This window comes from Lonchura striata, unplaced genomic scaffold (genome assembly GCF_046129695.1).
Source record: "Lonchura striata isolate bLonStr1 unplaced genomic scaffold, bLonStr1.mat Scaffold_256, whole genome shotgun sequence".
NCBI lineage: Eukaryota > Metazoa > Chordata > Aves > Passeriformes > Estrildidae > Lonchura > Lonchura striata.
In genome coordinates, this window is record NW_027461152.1 from 1 (window position 1) to 24,579 (window position 24,579).

At 43.9% G+C, this 24,579-nt stretch overlaps 1 protein-coding gene across 1 annotated transcript; it reads left to right on the top strand.

Annotated features, from left to right (window-relative positions):
- Positions 1-406: 406 nt before the first annotated feature.
- Positions 407-23,728, top strand: LOC144248683 (vacuolar protein sorting-associated protein 52 homolog; the record flags this gene model as incomplete). The annotated part of the gene is given in 10 exon segments (XM_077790705.1): positions 407-450; positions 2,150-2,162; positions 2,165-2,267; positions 4,642-4,762; positions 6,831-6,926; positions 8,341-8,448; positions 9,851-9,916; positions 13,133-13,244; positions 18,498-18,616; positions 22,376-23,728. Coding segments are annotated over 10 exon segments (929 nt in total), but the record flags the coding sequence as incomplete, so codon positions are not given.
- Between the last annotated feature and the right edge of the window lie 851 nt (positions 23,729-24,579).

The window sequence follows — 24,579 nt, forward strand, 5'->3', positions numbered from 1 at the left end:
ATTTTGAATTTTATGGGGATTTTTTCCGAGGATTTTGGGTGTGGGAATTTTTGGAATTTTTTGGGAATTTTAGGAATTTTTGGGAATTTTTTTCGATGTTTTTTGGGAATTTTAAGCATTTATTTGAATTTTTTCATGATTTTTTAGGTGTATTTTGAATTTTATGGGGATTTTTTCAAGGATTTTGGGTGTGGGAATTTTGGGAATTTTTGGAATTTTTGGGAATTTTTGGGAATTTTTAGCATTTATTTGAATTTTTTAATGATTTTTTAGGGTTTATTTTGAATTTTATGGGGATTTTTTAGGGTTTATTTTGGATTTTATGGGGATTTTTTGGGGATTTTGGGTGTTGGAATTATTGGGATTTTTGGGAATTTTTTGGGGATTTTTTGGGGTCTCCGCCCAGAATTGTTCAACGCCGTCATGGGCAGGACCCTCGCCATGCTCCAGGTGAATCCCGGAATTTTTTGGGAATTTTTTGGGAATTTTGGGAATTTTGGCGGATTTTAGGGGATTTTTGGGGATTTTTTGGGGAATTTTTAGCATTTATTTGATTTTTTAATGGTTTTTTGGGATGTATTTTGAATTTTATGGGGATTTTTTCGAGGATTTTGGGTGTGGGAATTTTTGGGAATTTTTTGGGAATTTTTAGGAATTTTTTGGGAATTTTTTTCGATGTTTTTTGGGAATTTTTAGCATTTATTTTGAATTTTTTAATGATTTTTTGGGGTTTATTTTGAATTTTTGAGGGATTTTTTAGGGTTTATTTTGGATTTTATGGGGATTTTTTCAGGGATTTTGGGTGTTGGTATTTTTTGGGATTTTTTGGATTTTTTTTTTACTTTTAGGAATTTTTGGGGATTTTTGGGCCATTTTGGGGGATTTTTCGGTGATTTTTAGGGCGTTTTCTGGGGTTTCTTGGGGGGTTTATTTTGAATTTTCATTGACTTTTGGGGGATTTTTTTTGGCTTTATTTTGAATTTTCTGGGGATTTTTCCAGAATTTCAGGAGTGGGGATTTTTTGGGAATTTTGGGGATTTTTTGGGAATTTTGGGAATATTTGGGGATTTTTTTTGGAATATTTGGGAGCCGATTTGGGGATTTTTTGGGAATATTTGGGATTTTTTGGGGATTTTTCTGGGGATTTTTTGGGAATATTTGGGGAATTATTTGGGGAATATTTGGGATTTTTTGGGGGAATATTTGGGGATTTTTTTGGGAATATTTGGGGATTTTTTGGGAATATTTGGGGAATTATTTGGGAATATTTGGGATTTTTTGGGGGAATATTTGGGGATTTTTTTGGGAATATTTGGGGATTTTTTGGAATATTTGGGAACTGATTTGGGGATTTTTTGGGAATATTTGGGGAATTATTTTGGGATATTTGGGATTTTTTGGGGGAATATTTGGGGATTTTTTGGGGGAATATTTGGGGATTTTTTTGGGAATATTTGGGGATTTTTTGGGAATATTTGGGACCCGATTTGGGGAATTTTTGGGAATATTTGGGAACTGATTTGGGGATTTTTTGGAAAAATTTGGGGAATTATTTTGGGAATATTTGGGGATTTTTTTGGGAATATTTGGGGATTTTTTGGGAATATTTGGGGAATTATTTTGGAATATTTGGGATTTTTGGGGAATATTTGGGGATTTTTTTGGGAATATTTGGGGATTTTTTGGGAATATTTGGGAACTGATTTGGGGAATTTTTGGGAATATTTGGGAACGGATTTGGGGATTTTTTGGGAATATTTGGGGATTTTTTTGGGAATATTTGGGGACTTTTTTTTGGGGAATATTTGGGATTTTTTTTGGGGAATATTTGAGGATTTTTGGGAATATTTGGGAGCCAATTTGGGATTTTCGGGGCGTCGATTCGGGAGTTTAGTTGGGGATTTCTGGGGATATTTCGGGATTTTTGGGGCCAATTTGTGTTTTTGGAATATTTCCCATTTTTGGGGAATTTTCCCTGACAATTTTCTGCTTTTCCATGAATTTTCCCCTCCTTTTCCACCCTTTCCCCTCCCATTCCCTGGGGGGGTTTTTTCCCCTTTGATCCCGGGGTTTTTCCCGGCAATTCCCGAGGGTTTTTCCCGGCAATTCCCGGTTTTTTCCGGGAATTCTGAGCGGCGGAACCTTCCAGAAGCACCTGGAGAGTTCGTGGCCGATTGCTACGACGCCATCGCCGTCTTCCTCTGCATCCACCTGGCGCTGCGCTTCCGCGCCCTCATGGCCAAGAGGGGCGTCCCGGCCCTGGACGGGTGAGAAATTCCCAAAATTCCCAACAATTCCCAAAATTCCAAAAAATTCCCAGCCGGAAATCCGAAATTCCATGAGAAACCGTTAGAAATTGCCAAAATCCATGAAAAATTCACCCTAAAACACCTCAGGAATCCTCATGGCCAAGAGGGGCGTCCCGGCCCTCGACGGGAGAGAATTCCCAAAATTCCCAAAAATTCCCAAAAATTCCCAGCCAGGAATTCCGAAATTCCCCGGAATTCCCACGAAAATCCGTTAGAAATTGCCAAAAATCCATCAGAAATTCAACCAAAATCCCTCACCAGGGGTGTCCCCGCCCTCGACGGGTGAGAATTCCCAAAATTCCCAAAAATTCCCAAAAATTCCCAGCGGGAATTCCGAAATTCCCCAGAATTCCCACGAAAATCGAGCAGGAATTCCCAAAAATCCATCAGAAATTCAACCAAAATCCCTCACCAGGGGTGTCCCCACCCTCAATGGCTGAGAATTCCCAAAATTCCCAAAAATTCCCAAAAATTCCCAGCCGGAAATCCCAAAATTCCCCAGAATTCCCATGAAAAACCATTAGAAATTGCCAAAAATCCATCAGAAATTCAACCAAAATCCCTCACCAGGGGTGTCCCCACCCTCAATGGCTGAGAATTCCCAAAATTCACAAAAATTCCCAAAATTCCCAAAAATTCCCAGCCGGAAATCTTGAAATTCCCCGGAATTTCCATGAAAAACCGTTAGAAATTGCCAAAAATCCATGAAAAATTCACCCTAAAACACCTCAGGAATCCTCATGGCCAAGAGGGGCGTCCCGGCCCTGGACGGGTGAGAATTCCCAAAATTCCCAACAATTCCCAAAAATTCCCAGCCGGAAATCCCGAAATTCCACGGAATTCCCACGAAAATCCATCAAAAATTCACCCAAAATCCATGAAAAATTCACCCTAAAACACCTCAGGAATCCTCATGGCCAAGAGGGGGTTCCCGGCCCTCGATGGGTGAGAATTCCCAAAATTCCCCAGAATTCCCAAAATTCCCAAAAATTCCCAGCCGGGAATCCCGAAATTCCCCGGAATTCCCACGAAAATCGAGCAGGAATTCCCAAAACTCCATCAGAAATTCAACCAAAATCCCTCACCAGGGGTGTCCCCGCCCTCGACGGCTGAGAATTCCCAAAATTCCCCGGAATTCCCAAAAATTCCCAGCCGGAAATCCCGAAATTCCCCGGAATTCCCACAAAAATCCGTCAAAAATTCACCAAAAATCCATCAAAAATTCACTCTAAAACACCTCAGGAATCCTCATGGCCAAGAGGGGCGTCCCGGCCCTCGACGGGAGAGAATTCCCAAAATTCCCAAAATTCCCAAAATTCCCAAAATTCCCCGGAATTCCCAAAATTCCCAGCCGGGAATCCCGAAATTCCCCGGAATTCCCACGAAAATCGAGCAGGAATTCCCAAAAATCCATCAGAAATTCAACCAAAATCCCTCACCAGGGGCGTCCCGGCCCTCAACGGGTGAGAATTCCCAAAATTCCCAAAAATTCCGAAAAATTCCCAAAAATTCCCAGCCGGAAATCCCGAAATTCCCCGGAATTCCCACGAAAATCCATCCAAAATTCACACAAAATCCATTAGAAATCCCCCGAAATTCCCACCAAGAATTCCCATTTTTCCCAGCAGGAATTCCCGAAAATTCCCTGGAATTCCCGAAAATCCACCAGGAATTCCCATGAAAATCTGTCCAAAATTCACCCAAAATCCATTAGAAATCCACCAAAATTCCCGGCAGGAATTCCCGAAAATCCTGCCAGGAATTCCCAAAATTCCCCGGAATTCCCATAAAAATCCGTCAGATATTCCCCCAAAATTCCCACCAGGAATTCCCCAAAAATCCATCAGGAATTCCCAAAAAATCCATAAGAAATTCCCAAAATTCCCTCAGAATTCCCAAAAATTCCCAGCAGGAAATCCCAAAATTCCCATCCCATCAGAAATTCCCCAATAAATCTGTCCGAAATTACCAAAAAATCCGTCAAAAATTCCCCCAAAATCCATCAAAAATTGCCCCGAAATTCCTACCAGGAATTCCCAAAATTCCTACAGAAATTCCCCCAAAATTCCCCAGCAGGAATTCCCCAAGAAATCCCTCGGAATTCCCAAAAATCCATTGGGAATTCCCAAAAAATTCAGGAATTTCGGGAATTTGGGGAATTTTGGGAATTCTGGGCTGGAGCTCGGGGGGTTCGGGGCGGATTCAAGGGGATTTTCAATGGAATTTTGGTGGATTTTCAAGGGGATTTTGGGGATTTCCAAGAGAATTTCGGGAATTTTTGGAATTTTGGGAATTTGGGATTTCGGGAATTTGGGAATTTCGGGAATTCCAGGTACTGGGCGTGGCTGCTGGAGCTGCTGTGGCCGCGCCTGGAGCTGATCCTGGAGCTGCACACGCGGAGCGTCCGCGACAGCGACCCGCGCCGGCTGAGCCTCGACACACGGCCACACTACGTGAGAATTCCCGGAAAAATCCGGAAAATTCGGGAATTCTGGGAGAAAAAACGGGAATTCTGGGAGAAAAAATGGGAAAAAAACGAAAAAAAATGGGAATTCTGGGGGGAAAAATGGGAATTTTGGGGTCAGGGAGGGGAGGCAGCGACCCCCGGAGGCTGAGCCTCGACACACGGCCACACTACGTGAGGAATTCCGGAAAAAACGGGAAAATTCGGGAATTCTGGGAGAAAAAATGGGAATTCTGGGAGAAAAAATGGGAAAAAAACAAAAAAAAATGGGAATTTTGGGGTCAGGGAGGGGAGGCAGCGACCCCCGGAGGCTGAGCCTCGACACACGGCCACACTACGTGAGGAATTCCGGAAAAAACGGGAAAATTTGGGAATTCTGGGGGAAAAAATGGGAATTCTGGGAGAAAAAATGGGAAAAAAACCAAAAAAAATGGGAATTTTGGGGTCAGGGAGGGGAGGCAGCGACCCCCGGAGGCTGAGCCTCGACACACGGCCACACTACGTGAGGAATTCCCGGAAAAAACGGGAAAATTCGGGAATTCTGGGGGAAAAAATGGGAATTCTGGGAGAAAAAATGGGAAAAAAACGAAAAAAAATGGGAATTTTGGGGGGGAAAAATGGGAATTTTGGGGTCAGGGAGGGGAGGCAGCGACCCGCGCCGGCTGAGCCTCGACACCCGGCCACACTACGTGAGAATTCCCGAAAAATCCGGAAAATTCGGGAATTCTGGGGGAAAAAATGGGAATTCTGGGAGAAAAAATGGGAAAAAAACGAAAAAAAATGGGAATTCTGGGCGGAAAAATGGGAATTTTGGGGTCAGGGAGGGGAGGCAGCGACCCGTGGAGGCTGAGCCTCGACACACGGCCACACTACGTGAGGAATTCCGGAAAAAATGGGAAAATCCGGGAATTCTGGGAGAAAAAATGGGAAAAAAATGGAAAAAAATGGGAATTCTGGGGGGAAAAATGGGAATTTTGGGGTCAGGGAGGGCAGGCAGCGACCTGCGCCGGCTGAGCCTCGACACATGGCCACACTACGTGAGGAATTCCCGGAAAAATCCGGAAAATTCGGGAATTCTGGGAGAAAAAATGGGAATTCTGGGAGAAAAAATGGGAAAAAAACGAAAAAAATGGGAATTTTGGGGTCAGGGAGGGGAGGCAGCGACCCCCGGAGGCTGAGCCTCGACACACGGCCACACTACGTGAGGAATTCCCGGAAAAAACGGGAAAATTCGGGAATTCTGGGGGAAAAAATGGGAATTCTGGGAGAAAAAATGGGAAAAAAATGAAAAAAAATGGGAATTCTGGCTGGAAAAATGGGAATTTTGGGGAGAAAATGGAAAAAAATCTCAGAAAAATGGGAAAAATCCCGGAAAAATGGGAATTATGGAGGAAAAATGGGAATTATGGGGGAAAATCGGAATTCTGGGGGGAAAATTGGAATTATGGGGGTAAAAGTGGGAATTTTGGGGGTAAAAGTGGGAATTTTGGGGGGGGAAATGGGAATTTTGGGGGGAAAATGGAAATTTTTGGGGGGAAATGGGAATTGTGGGGAGAAAATCACGGAAAAATGGGAATTTTCCCCCATTTTCCCCATTTTTTCCCCATTTTCCCTATTTTCCCCATTTTTCCACAAATTATTCACTTTTTCCCCCATTTTCCCCATTTTTCCCCACATTTTTTCCCCATTTTTCCCCTTTTTCCCCATTTTTCCCCATCTTTCCCCCAATAATTCCAATTTTTCACATTTCCCCTCTTTTTTTTCCCTTTTTTTCCCCATATCCCCCCAATAATTTCAATTTTCCCCATTTTTTTCCCCATTTTCCCACTGATAATTCCCATTTTCCCCATTTTTCCTTATGTTCTCCCATTTTCCCCATTTTCCCCCTTTTTTTGCCTCAATAATTCAAATTTTCCCCTACTTTTCCCCCATTTTCCCCCAAATTATTCACTTTTTTCCCCCATTTTCCCCCATTTTTTCCCCATTTCCCCCCCGATAATTCCCATTTTCCCCGTTTTCCCCCCATTTTTGCCCGTTTTCCCCGTTTTTTGCCCCAGATCACGCGCCGTTACGCCGAGTTCTCCTCGGCCATCGTCAGCATCAACCAAACCCTGCCCAGCGAGAGGAGCGACGCCCTGCTGGGCCGGCTGCAGGTCCGGACTGGGATAAACTGGGATAAACTGGGATAAACTGGGATAAACTGGGATGGACTGGGATAAACTGGGAATGGACTGGGAGGGACTGGGAGCAAAAAACGGGGAAAAAATCGGAAAAAAAACAAGGAAAAATCAGATTTTTGGGTGGGAAATTGATGGAAAATGGGGACTGGGACGAACTGGGATTAACTGGGAGGGACTGGGAGCAAAAAATGGGGAAAAATTGGAAGAGAAATGGGATAAAAGTGGGAATTTTTTCTCCATTTTCCATTTCCTCCATTTTCACCCCATTTCCCCCATTTTATATTTATCCCCATTTTCCATTTTCTCCATTTCCCCAATTTCCCCCCATTTTCCATTTTTACCATTTTTCCATTTTTCTCATTCCCCATTTCCTGATTTCCCTCAATTTTCCCTTATTTTTTATTATTTTTTCCCATTTTTCCCTGTTTTTTATCATTTCTTCCCAATTTTCCCCATTTTTTCTCTTATTTCCCCCATTTTTCCCATTTTCCCCATTTTTCTCCATTTTCCCTCTATTTCCCCCCATTTTTTATAATTTTTCCCATTTTTCCCATTTTTCTTTCGTTTTCCCCCTTTTTCCCTCAACTTTTCCCCATTTTCCCCATTTTTTATCCATTTTCCCCCATTTTCTCCCTATTTCCCCCATTTTCCCCCATTTTTAATCATTTTTCCCCATTTTCCCCATTTTTTATCATTTTTCCCCATTTCCCCATTTTTTCTCCATTTCCCCCCATTTTTTTCCATGTCTTTCCCATTTTTTTCCCATTTTCCCGTTTTTTCCCATTTTTCCCCCATTTTTCCCCATTTACCCCATTTTTTTATCATTTTTCTCCATTTTCCCCCATTTTTTCTCCATTTTCCCATTTTTTTTCCATGTCTTTCCCATTTTTTTCCCATTTTTTCCCGTTATTTCCCATTTTCCCATTCTTTCTCCATTTTTCCCCATTTTCCCCATTTTTATAATTTTCCCCATTTTCCCCATTTTTTCTCCATTTCCCCCATTTTTTCTCCATTTTCCCCCATTTTTTTCCATGTCTTTCCCATTTTTTCCCATTTTCCCCCGTTATTTCCCATTTTTCCCCATTTTTCTCATTTTTCTCCATTTTTCCCCATTTTTCCCATTTTTCCCCATTTTCCCCATTTTTTCTCCATTTTCCCCCATTTCCCCTCCTTTTCTTCCCCAATTTTCCCCCATTTTTTCTCCATTTTCCCCCATTTTTTCTCCATTTTCCCATTTATTTTCCCATTTTCCCCCGTTTTTCCCCATTTTTCCCCATTTTCCCCATTTTTCCCCGTTTTTCTCCATTTTCCCCCATTTTTTCCCCATTTTTCCCCATTTTTCCCCATTTTCCCCATTTTTTCCCATTTTTTCCCGTTTTTGCCCCAGCTGGAGGTGGAGAACCTGGTGCTGCGCGCGGCCGCCGAGTTCCCGTCGCGCCGGGAGCAGCTCATCTTCCTCATCAACAACTACGACATGATGCTCAGCGTGCTGATGGTATTCCCAAAATTCCCAAATTTCCCAAAAACATTCCCAAAAAATCCAAAAAAAATCCCGGCGAAAATCACCCCAAAATAGCAAAAAACGGCCCCAAAATCACCAAAAATGCCCCAAATTCACCCGAGCAGCTCCAGTTCCTCATCCCCAACTCGCACAGGATGCTCAGCGTGCTGACGGTATTCCCAAAATTCCCAAATTGCCCCAAAATTCCCAAAAAATCCCAAAATATTCCCAAAAAATCCCCGCCAAAATGGCCCAAAAATAGCAAAAAATGCCCCAAAATCAACCCAGGATGCTCCAAAATTCCCCCAAATTTTCCTTTTTCCCCCAAAATTCCCCCAAAATTCCCATTTTATCCCAAAATTCCCATGTTTCACCCAAAATTCCCATTTTTCCCAAAAATTGCCCCCAAAATTCCCATTTTCCCCAAAAATTGCCCCAAAATTCCCATTTTATCCCAAAATTCCCATGTTTCACCCAAAATTCCCATTTTCCCCAAAAATTGCCCCAAAATTCCCATTTTTCCCCAAATTCCCACCAAAATTCCGATTTCCCCACAAAATTCCCCACAAAATTCCTATTTTCACCCCAAATTCCCATTTTTCCCCAAAAATTCCCCTAAAATTCCCATTTTCCCCCAAAATTCCCTCAAAATTCCCATTTTCCCCAAAAATTGCCCCCAAAAAATTCCCATTTTTCCCCAGAATTTCCATTTTCCCCCAAAATTCCCATTTTATATCAAAATTCCCCACAAAATTCCAATTTTCCCCCAAAGTTCCCCACAGAATTCCAATTTCCTGCCAAAATTCCCCACAGAATTCCCATTTTCACCCAAAATTCCCATTTTCCCCCAAAATTGCCCACAGAATTCTCATTTTCCCCCAAAATTCCAATTTTCCCCCAAAATTCCCCACAAAATTCCAATATCCCTCCAAAATTCCCCACAAAATTCCCATTTTCACCCAAAATTCCCATTTTCCCCCAAAATTCCCCCAAAATTCCCATTTTTCTCCAAAATTGCTCCCAAAATTCCCATTTTATCCCAAAATTCCCCACAGAATTCCAATTTCCCCCAAAATTCTCCACAAAATTCCCATTTTCCCCCACAATTCTCCCCAAAATTCCCATTTTCCCCCAAAATCCCTCCCAGAATTCCCATTTTTTTCCCAAAATTCCCATTTTCCCCCAAAATTCTCCCCAAAATTCCCATTTTTTTCCTCAAATTTCCCTTTTCCCCCATTAAATTCATTATTTTTCCCCAAAATTTCCCCTTTTTTCCCCCAAATTTCCCCTTTCCTCCCCAGATTTCCCCTTTCCCCCCCAAACTCCCTCGTTTTTCCCGAATTCCCGTTTTTTTGCCCCGGATTTTGGGGCCATTTGGGGATTTTTGGGGTTCCAGGAGCGAGCGGCCGAGGAGAGCAAAGAGGTCGAGGGGTTCCAGCAGCTGCTGTCGGCGCGCACGCAGGTCAGCCCCAAAAACGCCGGAATTCACCCCAAAATCCAGCCCAAAACCGCCGGAATTCACCCCAAAATCCAGCCCAAAAACGCCGGAATTCACCCCAAAATCCAGCCCAAAAACGCTGGAATTCACCCCAAAATCCAGCCCAAAAACGCCGGAATTCACCCCAAAATCCAGCCCAAAAACGCCAGAATTCACCCCAAAATCCAGCCTGAAATTCACCCCGAAAACGCCGGAATTCACCCCAAAATCCAGCCCAAAAACGCCGGAATTCACCCCAAAATCCAGCCCGAAATTCACCCCGAAAACGCCGGAATTCACCCCAAAATCCAGCCCGAAATTCACCCCGAAAACGCCGGAATTCGCCCCAAAATCCAGCCCGAAATCCAGCCCAAAATTCACCCCAAAAACGCCAGAATTCACCCCAAAATCCAGCCCGAAATTGACAGATTTCACCCCAAAATCCAGCCCAAAATCCAGCCCAAAATTCACCCCAAAAACGCCAGAATTCACCCCAAAATCCAGCCCGAAATCCAGCCCAAAATTCACCCCAAAAACGCCGGAATTCGCCCCAAAATCCAGCCCGAAATTCACCCCGAAAACGCCGGAATTCACCCCAAAATCCAGCCCAAAAACGCTGGAATTCACCCCAAAATTCACCCCAAAAACGCCGGAATTTGCCCCAAAATCCAGCCCGAAATCCAGCCCAAAATTCACCCCGAAAACACCGGAATTCGCCCCAAAATCCAGCCCAAAATTCACCCCGAAAACGCCAGAATTCACCCCAAAATCCAGCCCGAAATTCACACCCCAAAAACGCCAGAATTCACCCCAAAATCCATCCCAAAATCCAGCCCGAAATTGCCAGAATTCACCCCAAATTCCAGCCCCAAATTCCAGCCCAAAATTCACCCCGAAAACGCCGGAATTCGCCCCAAAATCCAGCCTGAAATCCAGCCCAAAAACACCAGAATTCACCCCAAAATCCAGCCTGAAATTGCCAGAATTCACCCCAAAATCCAGCCCGAAATCCAGCCAAAAATTCACCCTGAAAATGCCAGAATCCAGCCCAAAATCCAGCCCGAAATTGCCAGAATTCACCCCGAAATGCAGCCCGAAATTCAGCCCAAAATTCAGCCCAAAACCACCAGAATTCACCCCAAAATTCAGCCCGAAATTGACAGATTTCACCCCAAAATTCAGCCTAAAATTCAGCCCGAAATTCACCCCCAAACTGCCTGAATTCACCCCAAAATCCACCCCAAAATTCAGCCCAAAATTGACCCCAAAATCCAGCGAATTCACCCCAAAATTCACCCCAAAATTCACCCCGAAACCGCCAGAATTCACCCCAAAATTCACCCCGAAAACGCTGGAATTCACCCCAAAATCCAGCCCGAAATTCAGCCCAAAATTCACCCCGAAAACGCCGGAATTCACCCCAAAATTCACCCCAAAACCACCAGAATTCGCCCCAAAATCCAGCCCAAAATTCACCCCAAAAACGCCAGAATTCACTCCAAAATTCACCCTGAAAATGCCGGATTTCGCCCCAAAATCCAGCCCGAAATTCAGCTCGAAACCGCTGGAATTTGCACCAAAATTCACCCCAAAAAAAAAAAAAAAAATGGGAACAAATGGGGGAAAATGGGAAAAAAAAGGGAAAAAATGGAAAAAATGTGCAAAAAATTGGGGGAAAATGGGGAAAAATTGGGGAAAAATCCGAGAAAAATGGGCAAAAAATGGGGGAAAACATGGGGGGAAATAGGGGAAAAATGGTAAAAATGGGAAAAAATGGGGAAAAATGGGGAAAAATGGGAAAAATGGGGGAAAATGGGGAAAAAATGGGAACAAACTGGGGGAAATGGACACAAAAATGGACAAAAATGGGAACAAATGGGGGGAAATGGGGAAAATTGGGAAAAATGGGGGAAATAGGCGAAAAATAGGGGAAAAAATGGGGGAAAAAACGGGAAAAAGGGCAAAAAATGGGGGAAAAAATTGGGACAAAAATGGGGAAAAATTGGGCCAAAATGGGGGGAAATGGGGAAAATTGGGGGGAAATGGGTGAAAAAGAGAAAAATTGGAAAAAATGGAGAAAAATGGGAAAAATGGGGGGAAAATTGGGAAAAAATGGGGGGGAAAATGGGGGGAAATTGGGGAAAGGGGGAAAAATTGGGAAACTTGGGGAAAAATGGGGGGAAAATGGGGAAAAAGCGGGGAAAAAATGGGGGAAAATTGAGGAAAAATGGGGAAAAATAGGGACAAAAATGGGGGAAAATTGGGACAAAAATGGAGGGGAAAATGGGGAAAAACTGGAAAAAAAGGGGAAAAACGGGGAAAATGGGCAAAAAATGGGGAAAAAACATGCAAAAAATGGGGAAAAAATGGGTGAAAAATGGGGAAAAATTGGGACCAAAATGGGGAAAAACTGGGAAAAAAATGGGGAAAAAGCGGGTAAAAAATGGGGGGAAAACGGGCAAATGGTCTTTTTTGGGAATGTGGGATTTTGGGGTGAATTCCCGGGATTTTGGGGCCGCAGGAGTTCGTGGAGGAGCTGCTGGTGCCAACCTTGGGTGGGGGAAATTGGGGAGAAAAGGGGAAAAATGGGAAAAATGGGGAAAAAATGGGGAAAATTGGGGGAAATGGGAAAAAATGGGTGGGAAAGGAGAAAAATGGGAAAATGGAGAAAAATGGGAATAAAAGGGGAGAAATGGTAAAAATGGGGGGAAAATTGGAGGGAAATGGGTGAAAAAGAGAAAAATTGGAAAAAATTGAGAAAAACGGGAAAAATGGGAACAAAAATGGGGAAAAATTGGGAAACTTGGGGGAAAATGGGGAAAATTGGAAAAAATGGAGAAAAAAGGGGAAAAATGGGCGAAAAAATGGGGAAAAATTGGGACAAAATGGGGAAAAAATGGGGAAAAAATGGGGAAAAAATGGGGGAAAATGGGGGAAAATTGGGACAAAAATGGGGGGAAAAATGGGGAAAAACTGGAAAAAACGGGCGGAAAACTGGAAAAACGGGAAAAAAAAGGGGAAAAAACATGCAAAAAATGGGGAAAAAATGGGGGGAAAAATGGGGGAAAATTGGGACCAAAATGGCGAAAAATTGGGAAAAAATGGGCAAAAAGTGGGGAAAAAACGGGGGGAAAAAGGGCAAATGGTCTTTTTTGGGAATGTGGGATTTTGGGGTGAATTCCCGGGATTTTGGGGCCGCAGGAGTTCGTGGAGGAGCTGCTGGCGCCGCCCTTCGGGGGCCTGGTGGGGTTCGTGCGCGAGGCCGAGGCGCTGCTGGAGCGCGGAGAGGGAGAGAAACTGCGCGGGCACGAGGGTGAGAATGGGGTGAAAAACGGGGAAATTGGGAAAAAATGGAAAAATGGGGAATAATGGGGAAAAAATGGGGAAAAAATGGAAAAAATCGGGGGGAAAATGGGGAAAATGGGGGGAAAATGGGGAAAATGGGGGGAAATGGGAGTGGAGAGAGAAACTGCGCGGGCACGAGGGTGAGATTGGGGCGAAAAACGGGGAAATTGGGAAAAAATGGGAAATTGGGGAATAATGGAGAAAAAATGGGGAAAAAATGGAAAAAATGGGGGAAAAATGGGGGGAAAAATGGGGGAAAAATGGGGAAAATGGGAGTGGAGAGAGGAACTGTGTGGGCATGAGGGTGAGATTGGGGCGAAAAACGGGGAAATTGGGAAAAAATGGAAAAATGGGGGATAATGGGGAAAAAATGGAAAAAATGGAAAAAAAATGGAAAAAATTGGGGAAAAAATGGGGGGAAAATGGGGAAAATGGGAGTGGAGAGAGGAACTGTGTGGGCATGAGGGTGAGAATGGGGCGAAAAACGGGGAAATTGGGAAAAAATGGGAAAATGGGGAATAATGGGGAAAAAATGGAAAAAAAATGGAAAAAAAATGGAAAAAATCGGGGAAAAAATGGGGGGAAAATGGGGAAAATGGGAGTGGAGAGAGGAACTGTGTGGGCATGAGGGTGAGATTGGGGCGAAAAACGGGGAAATTGGGAAAAAATGGAAAAATGGGGGATAATGGGGAAAAAATGGAAAAAAAATGGAAAAAAAATGGAAAAAATCGGGGAAAAAATGGGGGAAAAATGGGGGAAAATGGGAGTGGAGAGAGGAACTGCGCGGGCATGAGGGTGAGATTGGGGTGAAAAACGGGGAAATTGGGAAAAAATGGGAAATGGGGAATAATGGGGAAAAAATGGAAAAAAAATGGAAAAAAACGGGGGGAAAATGGGGGGAAAAATGGGGGGAAATGGGAATGGAGAGGGGAACTGTGTGGGCACGAGGGTGAGATTGGGGTGAAAAACGGGGAAATTGGGAAAAAATGGAAAAATGGGGAATAAGGGGGAAAAAATGGGGAAAAAATGGAAAAAATCGGGGAAAAAATGGGGGAAAAATGGGGAAAAATGGGGGGAAAATGGGAGTGGAGAGAGGAACTGTGTGGGCATGAGGGTGAGATTGGGGCGAAAAACGGGGAAATTGGGAAAAAATGGGAAAATGGGGGATAATGGAGAAAAAATGGGGAAAAAATGGGAAAAAAATGGAAAAAATCGGGGAAAAAATGGGGGAGAAATGGGGAAAATGGGGGGAAATGGGAGTGGAGAGAGGAACTGCGCGGGCACGAGGGTGAGATTGGGGCGAAAAACGGGGAAATTGGGAAAAAATGGAAAAATGGGGGATAATGGAGAAAAAATGGAAAAAAAATGGAAAAAAAATGGAAAAAATCGGGGAAAAAATGGGGGAGAAATGGGGAAAATGGGGGGAAATGGGAGTGGAGAGAGGAACTGCGCGGGCACGAGGGTGAGATTGGGGCGAAAAACGGGGAAATTGGGAAAAAATGGAAAAATGGGGAAAAAATGGAAAAAAATGGAAAAAAACGGGGGGAAAATGGGGGGAAAATGGAAAAAAATGGGGGGAAATGGGGGGAAATGGGAGTGGAGAGAGGAACTGTGTGGGCACGAGGGTGAGAATGGGGCGAAAAACGGGGAAATTGGGAAAAACGGGAAAATGGGGAATAATGGGGAAAAAATGGGGAAAAAATGGAAAAAATCGGGGAAAAAATGGGGGAAAAATGGGGAAAATGGGGGGAAATGGGAATGGAGAGGGGAACTGTGTGGGCATGAGGGTGAGATTGGGGCGAAAAACGGGGAAATTGGGAAAAAATGGAAAAATGGAGGAAAAATGGAAAAAAAATGGAAAAAATGGGGGAAAAAATGGGGGAAAAATGGGGGAAAAATGGGGGAAAAATGGGAATGGAGAGAGGAACTGTGTGGGCACAAGGGTGAGAATGGGGTGAAAAACGGGGTAATTGGGAAAAACGGGAAAAATGGGGAATAATGGGGAAAAAATGGGGAAAAAATCGAAAAATCGGGGAAAAAATGGGGGAAAAAATGGGGGAAAAATGGGGAAAATGGGGGAAAAATGGGGGAGAGAGGAACTGCGCGGGCACGAGGGTGAGATTGGGGCGAAAAACGGGGAAATTGGGAAAAAATGGGAAATGGGGAATAATGGGGAAAAAATGGGGAAAAAATGGGGAAAAAATGGAAAAAATCGGGGAAAAAATGGGGGGAAAATGGGGAAAATGGGAGTGGAGAGAGGAACTGTGTGGGCATGAGGGTGAGAATGGGGTGAAAAACGGGGAAATTGGGAAAAAATGGAGAAATGGGGAATAATGGAGAAAAAATGGGGAAAAAATGGAAAAAAATGGGGGAAAAATGGGGGAAAAAATGGGGGAAAAATGGGGAAAATGGGGGGAAATGGGAGTGGAGAGAGGAACTGTGTGGGCATGAGGGTGAGAATGGGGCGAAAAATGGGGAAATTGGGAAAAACGGGAAAAATGGGGAATAATGGGGAAAAAATGGAAAAAAAATTGGAAAAAATCGGGGGGAAAATGGGGGAAAAATGGGGAAAATGGGGGAAAAATGGGGGAGAGAGGAATTGTGTGGGCACGAGGGTGAGATTGGGGTGAAAAACGGGGAAATTGGGAAAAATGGGAAAATGGGGAAAATGGAAAAAAATGGGGAAAAAATGGAAAAAATCGGGGAAAAAATGGGGGGAAAATGGGGAAAATGGGGGGAAAATGGGGGAAAATGGGAATGGAGAGAGGAACTGTGTGGGCACAAGGGTGAGAATGGGGCGAAAAACGGGGAAATTGGGAAAAAATGGAAAAATGGGGAATAATGGGGAAAAAATGGAAAAAAATGGAAAAAATCGGGGGGAAAATGGGGGAAAAATGGGGAAAATGGGGGGAAAATGGGGGGAAATGGGAGTGGAGAGAGGAACTGTGTGGGCACGAGGGTGAGAATGGGGCGAAAAACGGGGAAATTGGGAAAAATGGGAAAAATGGGGAATAATGGGGGAAAAATGGAAAAAAATGGAAAAAAAAAGGAAAAAATCGGGGAAAAATGGGGGGAAAAATGGGAGAAAAATGGGAGAAAAATGGGGGGAAATGAGAGTGGAGAGAGGAACTGTGTGGGCACGAGGGTGAGAATGGGGCGAAAAATGGGGAAATTGGGAAAAATGGGAAAAATGGGGAAAATGGAGAAAAAATGGGGAAAAAATGGAAAAAAAATGGAAAAAATCGGGGAAAAAATGGGGGAGAAATGGGAGTGGAGAGAGGAACTGTGTGGGCACGAGGGTGAGATTGGGGCGAAAAACGGGGAAATTGGGAAAAAATGGAAAAATGGGGAATAATGGGGAAAAAATGGGGAAAAAATGGAAAAAATCGGGGAAAAAATGGGGAAAAAATGGGGGAAAAATGGGGGGAAAATGGGGGGAAATGGGGAAATGGGAATGGGGAGAGGAACTGCGCGGGCACGAGGGTGAGATTGGGGCGAAAAACGGGGAAATTGGAAAAAATGGAAAAATGGGGGATAATGGGGAAAAAATGGAAAAAAAATGGAAAAAATCGGGGAAAAAATGGGGGAGAAATGGGGAAAATGGGGGAAAAATGGGGGAGAGAGGAACTGTGTGGGCACGAGGGTGAGATTGGGGTGAAAAACGGGGAAATTGGGAAAAAATGGAAAAATGGGGAATAATGGGGAAAAAATGGGGAAAAAATGGAAAAAAATGGGGGGAAAATGGGGAAAATGGGGAAAAAATGGGGGGAAAATGGGGAAAATGGGGGAAAATGGGAATGGAGAGAGGAACTGTGTGGGCATGAGGGTGAGAAAAATGGGGTGAAAAACGGGGAAATTGGGAAAAAATGGAAAAATGGGGAATAATGGGGAAAAAATGGAAAAAAAATGGAAAAAAAATGGAAAAAATCGGGAAAAAAATGGGGGAAAAATGGGGAAAATGGGAGTGGAGAGAGGAACTGTGTGGGCACGAGGGTGAGATTGGGGCGAAAAACGGGGAAATTGGGAAAAACGGGAAAATGGGGAATAATGGGGGAAAAATGGGGAAAAAATGGAAAAAAATGGGGAAAAAATGGGGAAAAAACGGGGAAAAAATGGGAGAAAAATGGGGGGAAATGGGAGTGGAGAGAGGAACTGTGTGGGCACAAGGGTGAGAATGGGGTGAAAAACGGGGAAATTGGGAAAAATGGGAGAATGGGGAATAATGGGGAAAAAATGGGGAAAAAATGGAAAAAATTGGGATAAAAGCGGGGAAAATAGGGAATAAAGTGGGAAAAAAGTGGGAAAAATTGGGGGAAATGGGGGAAAAAGTGGAGAAAATGAGGGGAAAAGTGTTGGAAAATGGCAGAAAATGGCGGAAAAACGGGGAGAAAAATGGGAAAAAATGGGGGGAAAATGGCAGAAAATTGGGATAAAAGCGGGGAAAAAAGCGGGAAACCTCCGGAATTTGTGGACTGTTGGGAATTGCCGACGGCAGCGCGGGTGACGCAGCTGATCCGGGGTTTTTCCGGGAGCTGGAAGGGCGCGGTGGAGGCGCTGAGCCCCCAAATCCGGGAAAAATGGGGAAAAAAGAGGGAAAAATGGGAAAATTGGGAGAAAAGTGGGAAAAAAGGGGAAAAAGTGGGAAAAATTGGGGGGAAAATGGAGAAAAAACAGGGAAAAAGTGGGGAAAAAATGTGGGGAAAAGTGGTGGGAAATGGCAGAAAATGGTGGAAAAATGAGGAGAAAAAAGGGAAAAAATGGGGAAAAAATGGCGGAAAATTGGGATAAAAGTGGGGAAAATGGGGAATAAAGTGGGAAAAAAGTGGGAAAAATTGGGGGGAAATGGGGGAAAAAGTGGAGAAAATGGTGGGAAAAGTGTTGGAAAATGGCAGAAAATGGCGGAAAAACGGGGAGAAAAATGGGAAAAAATGGGGGGAAAATGGCAGAAAATTGGGATAAAAGCGGGGAAAATGGGAAATAAAGTGGGAAAAAAGTGGGAAAAAAGGGGAAAAATGGGGAAAAGTGGGAAAAACGGGGAAAAATTGGGGGAAAAACAGGGAAAAAGTGGGGGGAAAGTGGTGGAAAATGGCAGAAAATGGCGGAAAAACGGGGAGAAAAATGGGAAAAAATGGGGAGAAAATGGCAGAAAATTGGGAAAAAAGCGGGGAAAAAAGCGGGAAACCTCCGGAATTTGTGGACTGTTGGGAATTGCCGACGGCAGCGCGGGTGACGCAGCTGATCCGGGGTTTTTCCGGGAGCTGGAAGGGCGCGGTGGAGGCGCTGAGCCAGGACGTGATGAGATCCTTCAGCAACTTCCGCGTCGGCACCGGCATCATCCAGGTGGGCGCCGCCGCTCCCGGAATTCCCAAAAGAATTCCCAAAAGAATTCCCAAAAGAATTCCCCAAATTCCCGCCTCGGGAGTTTTTTCCAACTTTCACCCTGATTCCCGCTGGTTTTCCCGCTTTTTTCTGCTTCTTTTCCCTTATTTTTTCCCATTTTTCCCTCTTTTTTTTCCCCCTTTTTTCCCCATTTTCCCATTTTTCTCTTTTTTTTCCATTTTTCCCTCTTTTTTCCCCATTTTTCCCATTTTTCCATCTTTTTCCCCATTTTCTCCTCTTTTTTCCCATTTTTCCCTCTTTTTTCCCCATTTTTCTCTCCTTTTTCCCATTTTCCCCTCTTTTTTCCCATTTTTCCCTCTTTTTTCCCCATTTTTCTCTCCTTTTTCCCATTCTTCACACTTTTTCCCCATTTTTCCCACTTTTTTCCCTCTTTTCCCCATTTTTCCCTCTTTTTCCCTCTTTTTTCCCATTTTCCCCTCCTTTTCCCCATTTTTCCCTCTTTTTTCCCATTTTCCCCTCTTTTTTCCATTTTTCTCTCTTTTTTTCCCATTTTTCTCTCCTTTTTCCCATTCTTCACACTTTTTCCCCATTTTTCCCTCTTTTTTCCCTCTTTTCCCCATTTTTCCCTCTTTTTCCCTCTTTTTTCTCCATTTTTCCCTCTTTTTTCCCCATTCCCCACCTTTTTCCCCATTTTTATTTTTTTGCTTCTTTTTCACCTCTTTTTTTTCCATTTTCCCCGCTTTCATCCCCAGTTTTTCCCATTTTCCCCCCATTTTTCCCTGTTTCGTTCCTTTTCCCATTTTTTTCTCTTTTTTTCCCTCTTTTTTCCCGGATCCAAGGGGAAAAGGGGAAAAATTGTGAGGGAAAAATGGGAAAAAATGGGAAAATTGGGAAAAATCCAGGAAAAAATGGTAAAAAACGGGAGAAAAGTGGGAAAAAAAGTGGGGAAAAAGTGGGATAAAATTGTGGAAATTTGGGAATTCCCGTTCCCGGTTTTCCAGGAAGTGCTGAGTCAGCTGATCCTGGGGAGAAAGGGGAAAAATGGGAGAAAAAAGGGGAAAAAAAAGGGAAAAATCCAGGAAAAAATGGTAAAAAATGGGAGAAAAGTGGGGAAAAAGCGGGATGGGAGTGTGGAAATTTGGGAATTCTCATTCCCTGTTTTCCAGGTGCGCTGACTCAGCAGATCCTGGGGGGAAAAGGGGGAAAATGGGAGAAAAAAGTGAAAAAAAATGGGAAAAATGGGGGAAAAAATGATAAAAAATGTGAGAAAAGTGGGGGAAAATTGGGGTAAAAGTGTGGAAATGTGGGAATTCTCATTCCAGGTTTTCCAGGTGTGCTGACTCAGCAAATCCTGGGGGGAAAATGGGAGAAAAAAGGGAAAAAAAAAAGGGAAAAATCCAGGAAAAAATGGTAAAAAATGAGAGAAAAGTGGAAAAAAAGGTGGGAAAATTTGGGGATTCCCATTCCCGGTTTTCCAGGAAGTGCTGAGTCAAGTGATCCAGGTGGAAAGGAGAGAAAATGGGAATAAAATGAGGGGAAAATGGGGAAAAATGGGGGAAAAAACAGGAAAACATGGTTAAAAATGGGAGAAAAGTGGGAGAAAAGTGGGATAAAATTGTGGAAATTTGAGAATTCTCATTCCAGGTTTTCAGGTGTGCTGACTCAGCAGATCCTGGGGAGAAAGGGGGAAAATGGGACAAAAATGGGGGGAAAAAAGGGAAAAATCCAGGAAAAAATGGTAAAAAGCGGGAGAAAAGTGGGAAAAAAAATGTGGAAATTTGGGAATTCTCATTCCCTGTTTTCCAGGTGCGCTGACTCGGCAAATCTTGGGGGGAAAAGGGGGAAAATGGGACAAAAAAGTGAAAAAAAATGGGAAAAATCCAGGAAAAAATGGTAAAAAATGGGAGAAAAGTGGGGAAAAATTGGGATAAAAAGTGTGGAAATTTGGGAATTCTCATTCCAGTTTTTCCAGGTGCGCTGACTCGGCAAATCCTGGGGGGAAAATGGGAGAAAAAAGGGAAAAAAAAGGGAAAAATCCAGGAAAAAATGGTAAAAAATGGGAGAAAAGTGGGGAAAAATTGGGATAAAAAGTGTGGAAATTTGGGAATTCTCATTCCAGGTTTTCCAGGTGTGCTGACTCAGCAGATCCTGGGGGAAAAGGGGGAAAATGGGAGAAAAAAGGGGAAAAAAAAGGGAAAAATCCAGGAAAAAATGGTAAAAAATAGGAAAAAAGTGGGGAAAAAATGGGATAAAAAGTGTGGAAATTTGGGAATTCTCATTCCCTGTTTTCCAGGTGCGCTGACTCAGCAAATCTTGGGGGGAAAAGGGGGAAAATGGGAGAAAAAAGGGAAAAAAAAAAGGGAAAAATCCAGGAAAAAATGGTGAAAAATGGGAGAAAAGTGGGGAAAAATTGGGATAAAAAGTGTGGAAATTTGGGAATTCTCATTCCAGGTTTTCCAGGTGTGCTGACTCGGCAAATCCTGGGGGGAAAATGGGAGAAAAAAGGGAAAAAAAATGGGAAAAATCCAGGAAAAAATGGTAAAAAATGGGAGAAAAGTGGGAGAAAAGTGGGAAAAAATGGGGATAAAATTGTGGAAATTTGGGAATTCTCATTCCAGGTTTTCCAGGTGCGCTGACTCAGCAGATCCTGGGGGGAAAAGGGGGAAAATGGGAGAAAAAAGTGAAAAAAAATGGGAAAAATGGGGGAAAAAATGATAAAAAATGTGAGAAAAGTGGGGAAAAATTGGGGTAAAAGTGTGGAAATTTGGGAATTCTCATTCCAGGTTTTCCAGGTGTGCTGACTCGGCAAATCCTAGGGGGAAAATGGGAGAAAAAAGGGAAAAAAAATGGGAAAAATCCAGGAAAAAATGGTAAAAAATAAGAGAAAAGTGGGAGAAAAGTGGGAAAAAATGGGGATAAAATTGTGGAAATTTGGGAATTCTCATTCCAGGTTTTCCAGGTGCGCTGACTCAGCAGATCCTGGGGGTAAAATGGGAGAAAAAAGGGGAAAAAAATGGGAAAAATCCAGGAAAAAATGGTAAAAAATAGGAAAAAAGTGGGGAAAAAGTGGGATAAAAAGTGTGGAAATTTGGGAATTCTCATTCCAGGTTTTCCAGGTGTGCTGACTCAGCAAATCCTGGGGGGAAAAGGGGGAAAATGGGACAAAAAAGGGGAAAAAAATGGGAAAAATCCAGTAAAAAAATGGTAAAAAATGGGAGAAAAGTGGGGAAAAATTGGGGTAAAAATGTGGAAATGTGGGAATTCTCATTCCAGGTTTTCCAGGTGTGCTGACTCGGCAAATCCTGGGGGGAAAATGGGAGAAAAAAGGGAAAAAAAATGGGAAAAAACCAGGAAAATATGGTAAAAAATAGGAAAAAAGTGGGGAAAAAGTGGGATAAAAAATGTGGAAATTTGGGAATTCTCATTCCAGGTTTTCCAGGTGCGCTGACTCAGCAAATCCTGGGGAGAAAGGGGGAAAATGGGACAAAAATGGGGGGAAAAAAGGGAAAAATCCAGGAAAAAATGGTAAAAAGCGGGAGAAAAGTGGGAAAAAAAATGTGGAAATTTGGGAATTCTCATTCCCTGTTTTCCAGGTGCGCTGACTTGGCAAATCCTGGGGGGAAAAGGGGGAAAATGGGACAAAAAAGTGAAAAAAAATGGGAAAAAACCAGGAAAAAATGGTAAAAAATGGGAGAAAAGTGGGGAAAAATTGGGATAAAAAGTGTGGAAATTTGGGAATTCCCATTCCCGGTTTTCCAGGCGGCGCTGACCCAGCTGATCCAGGTGTACCACCGCTTCCAGAAGGTTCTGGAGCAGCCGCCGCTGCGGGCGCTGCCGGCGCGCGCCGACCTCATCAACATCCACCACCTGATGGTGGAGCTGAAGAAGCACAAACCCAACTTCTAGCCGGCCCCAAAATCCCCGGAATTCACCCCGGAAATCACGGGAATTCACCCCGAAAAATACCGGGAATTCACCCCGAAAATCCTGGGATTCCTCCCGCAAAGATCCTGGGAATTCTTCCCCAAAAATCCTGGGAATTCTTCCCCAAAAATTCTGGGAATTCACCACAAAAATCCTGGGAATTCCGCCCAAAAATCCCCGGAATTCTGCCCGAAAATTCTGGGAATTCACCCCTGAAAATCCTGGGAATTCTGACCCAAAAAATCCCAGGAATTCACCCCAAAAATCCCAGGAATTCACCCCAAAAATCCCAGGAATTCACCCCAAAAATCCCAGGAATTCACCCCAAAAAATCCTGGGATTCCTCCCCAAAATCCCAGGAATTCATTCCAAAAACCCTGGGAATTCTGCCCCAAAAATCGCAGGAATTCACCCCAAAAATCCCAGGAATTCACCCCAAAAATCCCAGGAATTCACCCCAAAAATCCCAGGAATTCACCCCAAAAAATCCTGGGATTCCTCCCCAAAATCCCAGGAATTCATTCCAAAAACCCTGGAAATTCTGCCCCAAAAATCGCAGGAATTCACCCCAAAAATCCTGGGAATTCTGCCCCAAAAAATCCTGGGAATTCCACCCAAAAATCCCAGAAATTCATTCCAAAAATCCCAGGAATTCACCCCAAAAATCCAGGGAATCCTCCCCCAGAATCCTGGGAATTCACCCCCAAAAATCCCGGGAATTTGGCCCAAAACTCCTGGGAATTCCCCCGAAAAATGCCAGGAATTCATCTTAAAAATCCCAGAAATTCCTCCCAAAAATACAGGAATTTTCCCCAAAAATCCCGGGAATCCTGCCCAAAAAATCTGGGGAATTCCTCCCCAAAAAATCTTGGGAATTTCCCCCCAAAAAATCCCAGGAATTTTCCCCAAAAAATCCCAGGAATTTTCTCCAGAAGTCCTGGGAATTCACCCCGAAAATCCCAGGAATTCACCCCAAAAATCCTGGAAATTTATCTCAAAAATCCTGGGCATCCTTCCCAAAAATCCCAGGAATTCACCCCAAAAATCCCAGGAATTCCCCGCAAAATCCCAGGAGTGCACCCCAAAAACCCTGGAAATTCCCCCCAAATCCCAAATTCCCGAATTTCCCCCCAAAATTCCCGATTTTCCCCCAAAATTCCAGCCGGGAATAAAAACCGGAGGCTCCGAGTGTTGCTTTATTGCTGCTGGTGACAGCGAGGGGGGGGAGGAAATTTGGGGAATTTTTTAGGAATTTTGGGGTGTCTGGGTGAGATTTGGGGTCCCCCACCCCCCCCAGGCTCCAGGGGACCCCGAAATTCCCCAAAATTCCCAAAAATTCCCCCAAAATCTGAGCCAGACCCCCCCCCCCGGGGAGCTGAGGGGGGAGGGGCCCTGAGGGGATTTTGGGGATCCCCAGAGGAATTTTTGGGATTTTGGGGATCCCCAAGGGAATTTTTGGGATTTTGGGGATCCCCAGGGGAATTTTGGGAATCCCCAAATGAATTTTGGGGATCCCTGGGTGGGAATTTGGGGATCCCCAAATGAATTTTGGGAATTTTGGGGATCCCTGGGTGGGAATTTGGGGATCCCCAAATGAATTTGGGGGAATTTTGGGGTTTTTGGGGATCCCCAGGGGAATTTTGGGAACCCCAAGGATGGAATTTCGGGGTTCCCGTGGGGATTTTTGGGAACCCCCAGGGAATTTTGGGGACCCCGGGGCGGTTCTGGGCTCTCCGGGGTGGAAATTTTCGGGATCCCCGGGGTGGAATTTTGGGGTCCCCAGGTTGGATTTTGGGGAATTTTGGGATCCCCGTGTGGATTTTGGGGTTCCCTGGGTTGGATTTTGGGGTCCCCAAATGAATTTCGGGATCCCCAGGTGGATTTTGGGATCCCCAGGTAAATTTTGGGGTCCCTGGTGGATTTTGGGGTCCCCGGTTGGGTTTTTGGGTCCCCAGATGGATTTTGGAGAATTTTGGGGTCCCCAGAATTAATTTTGGGGTCCCCAGTTGGATTTTGGGTTCCCCAGGTGGATTTTGGGG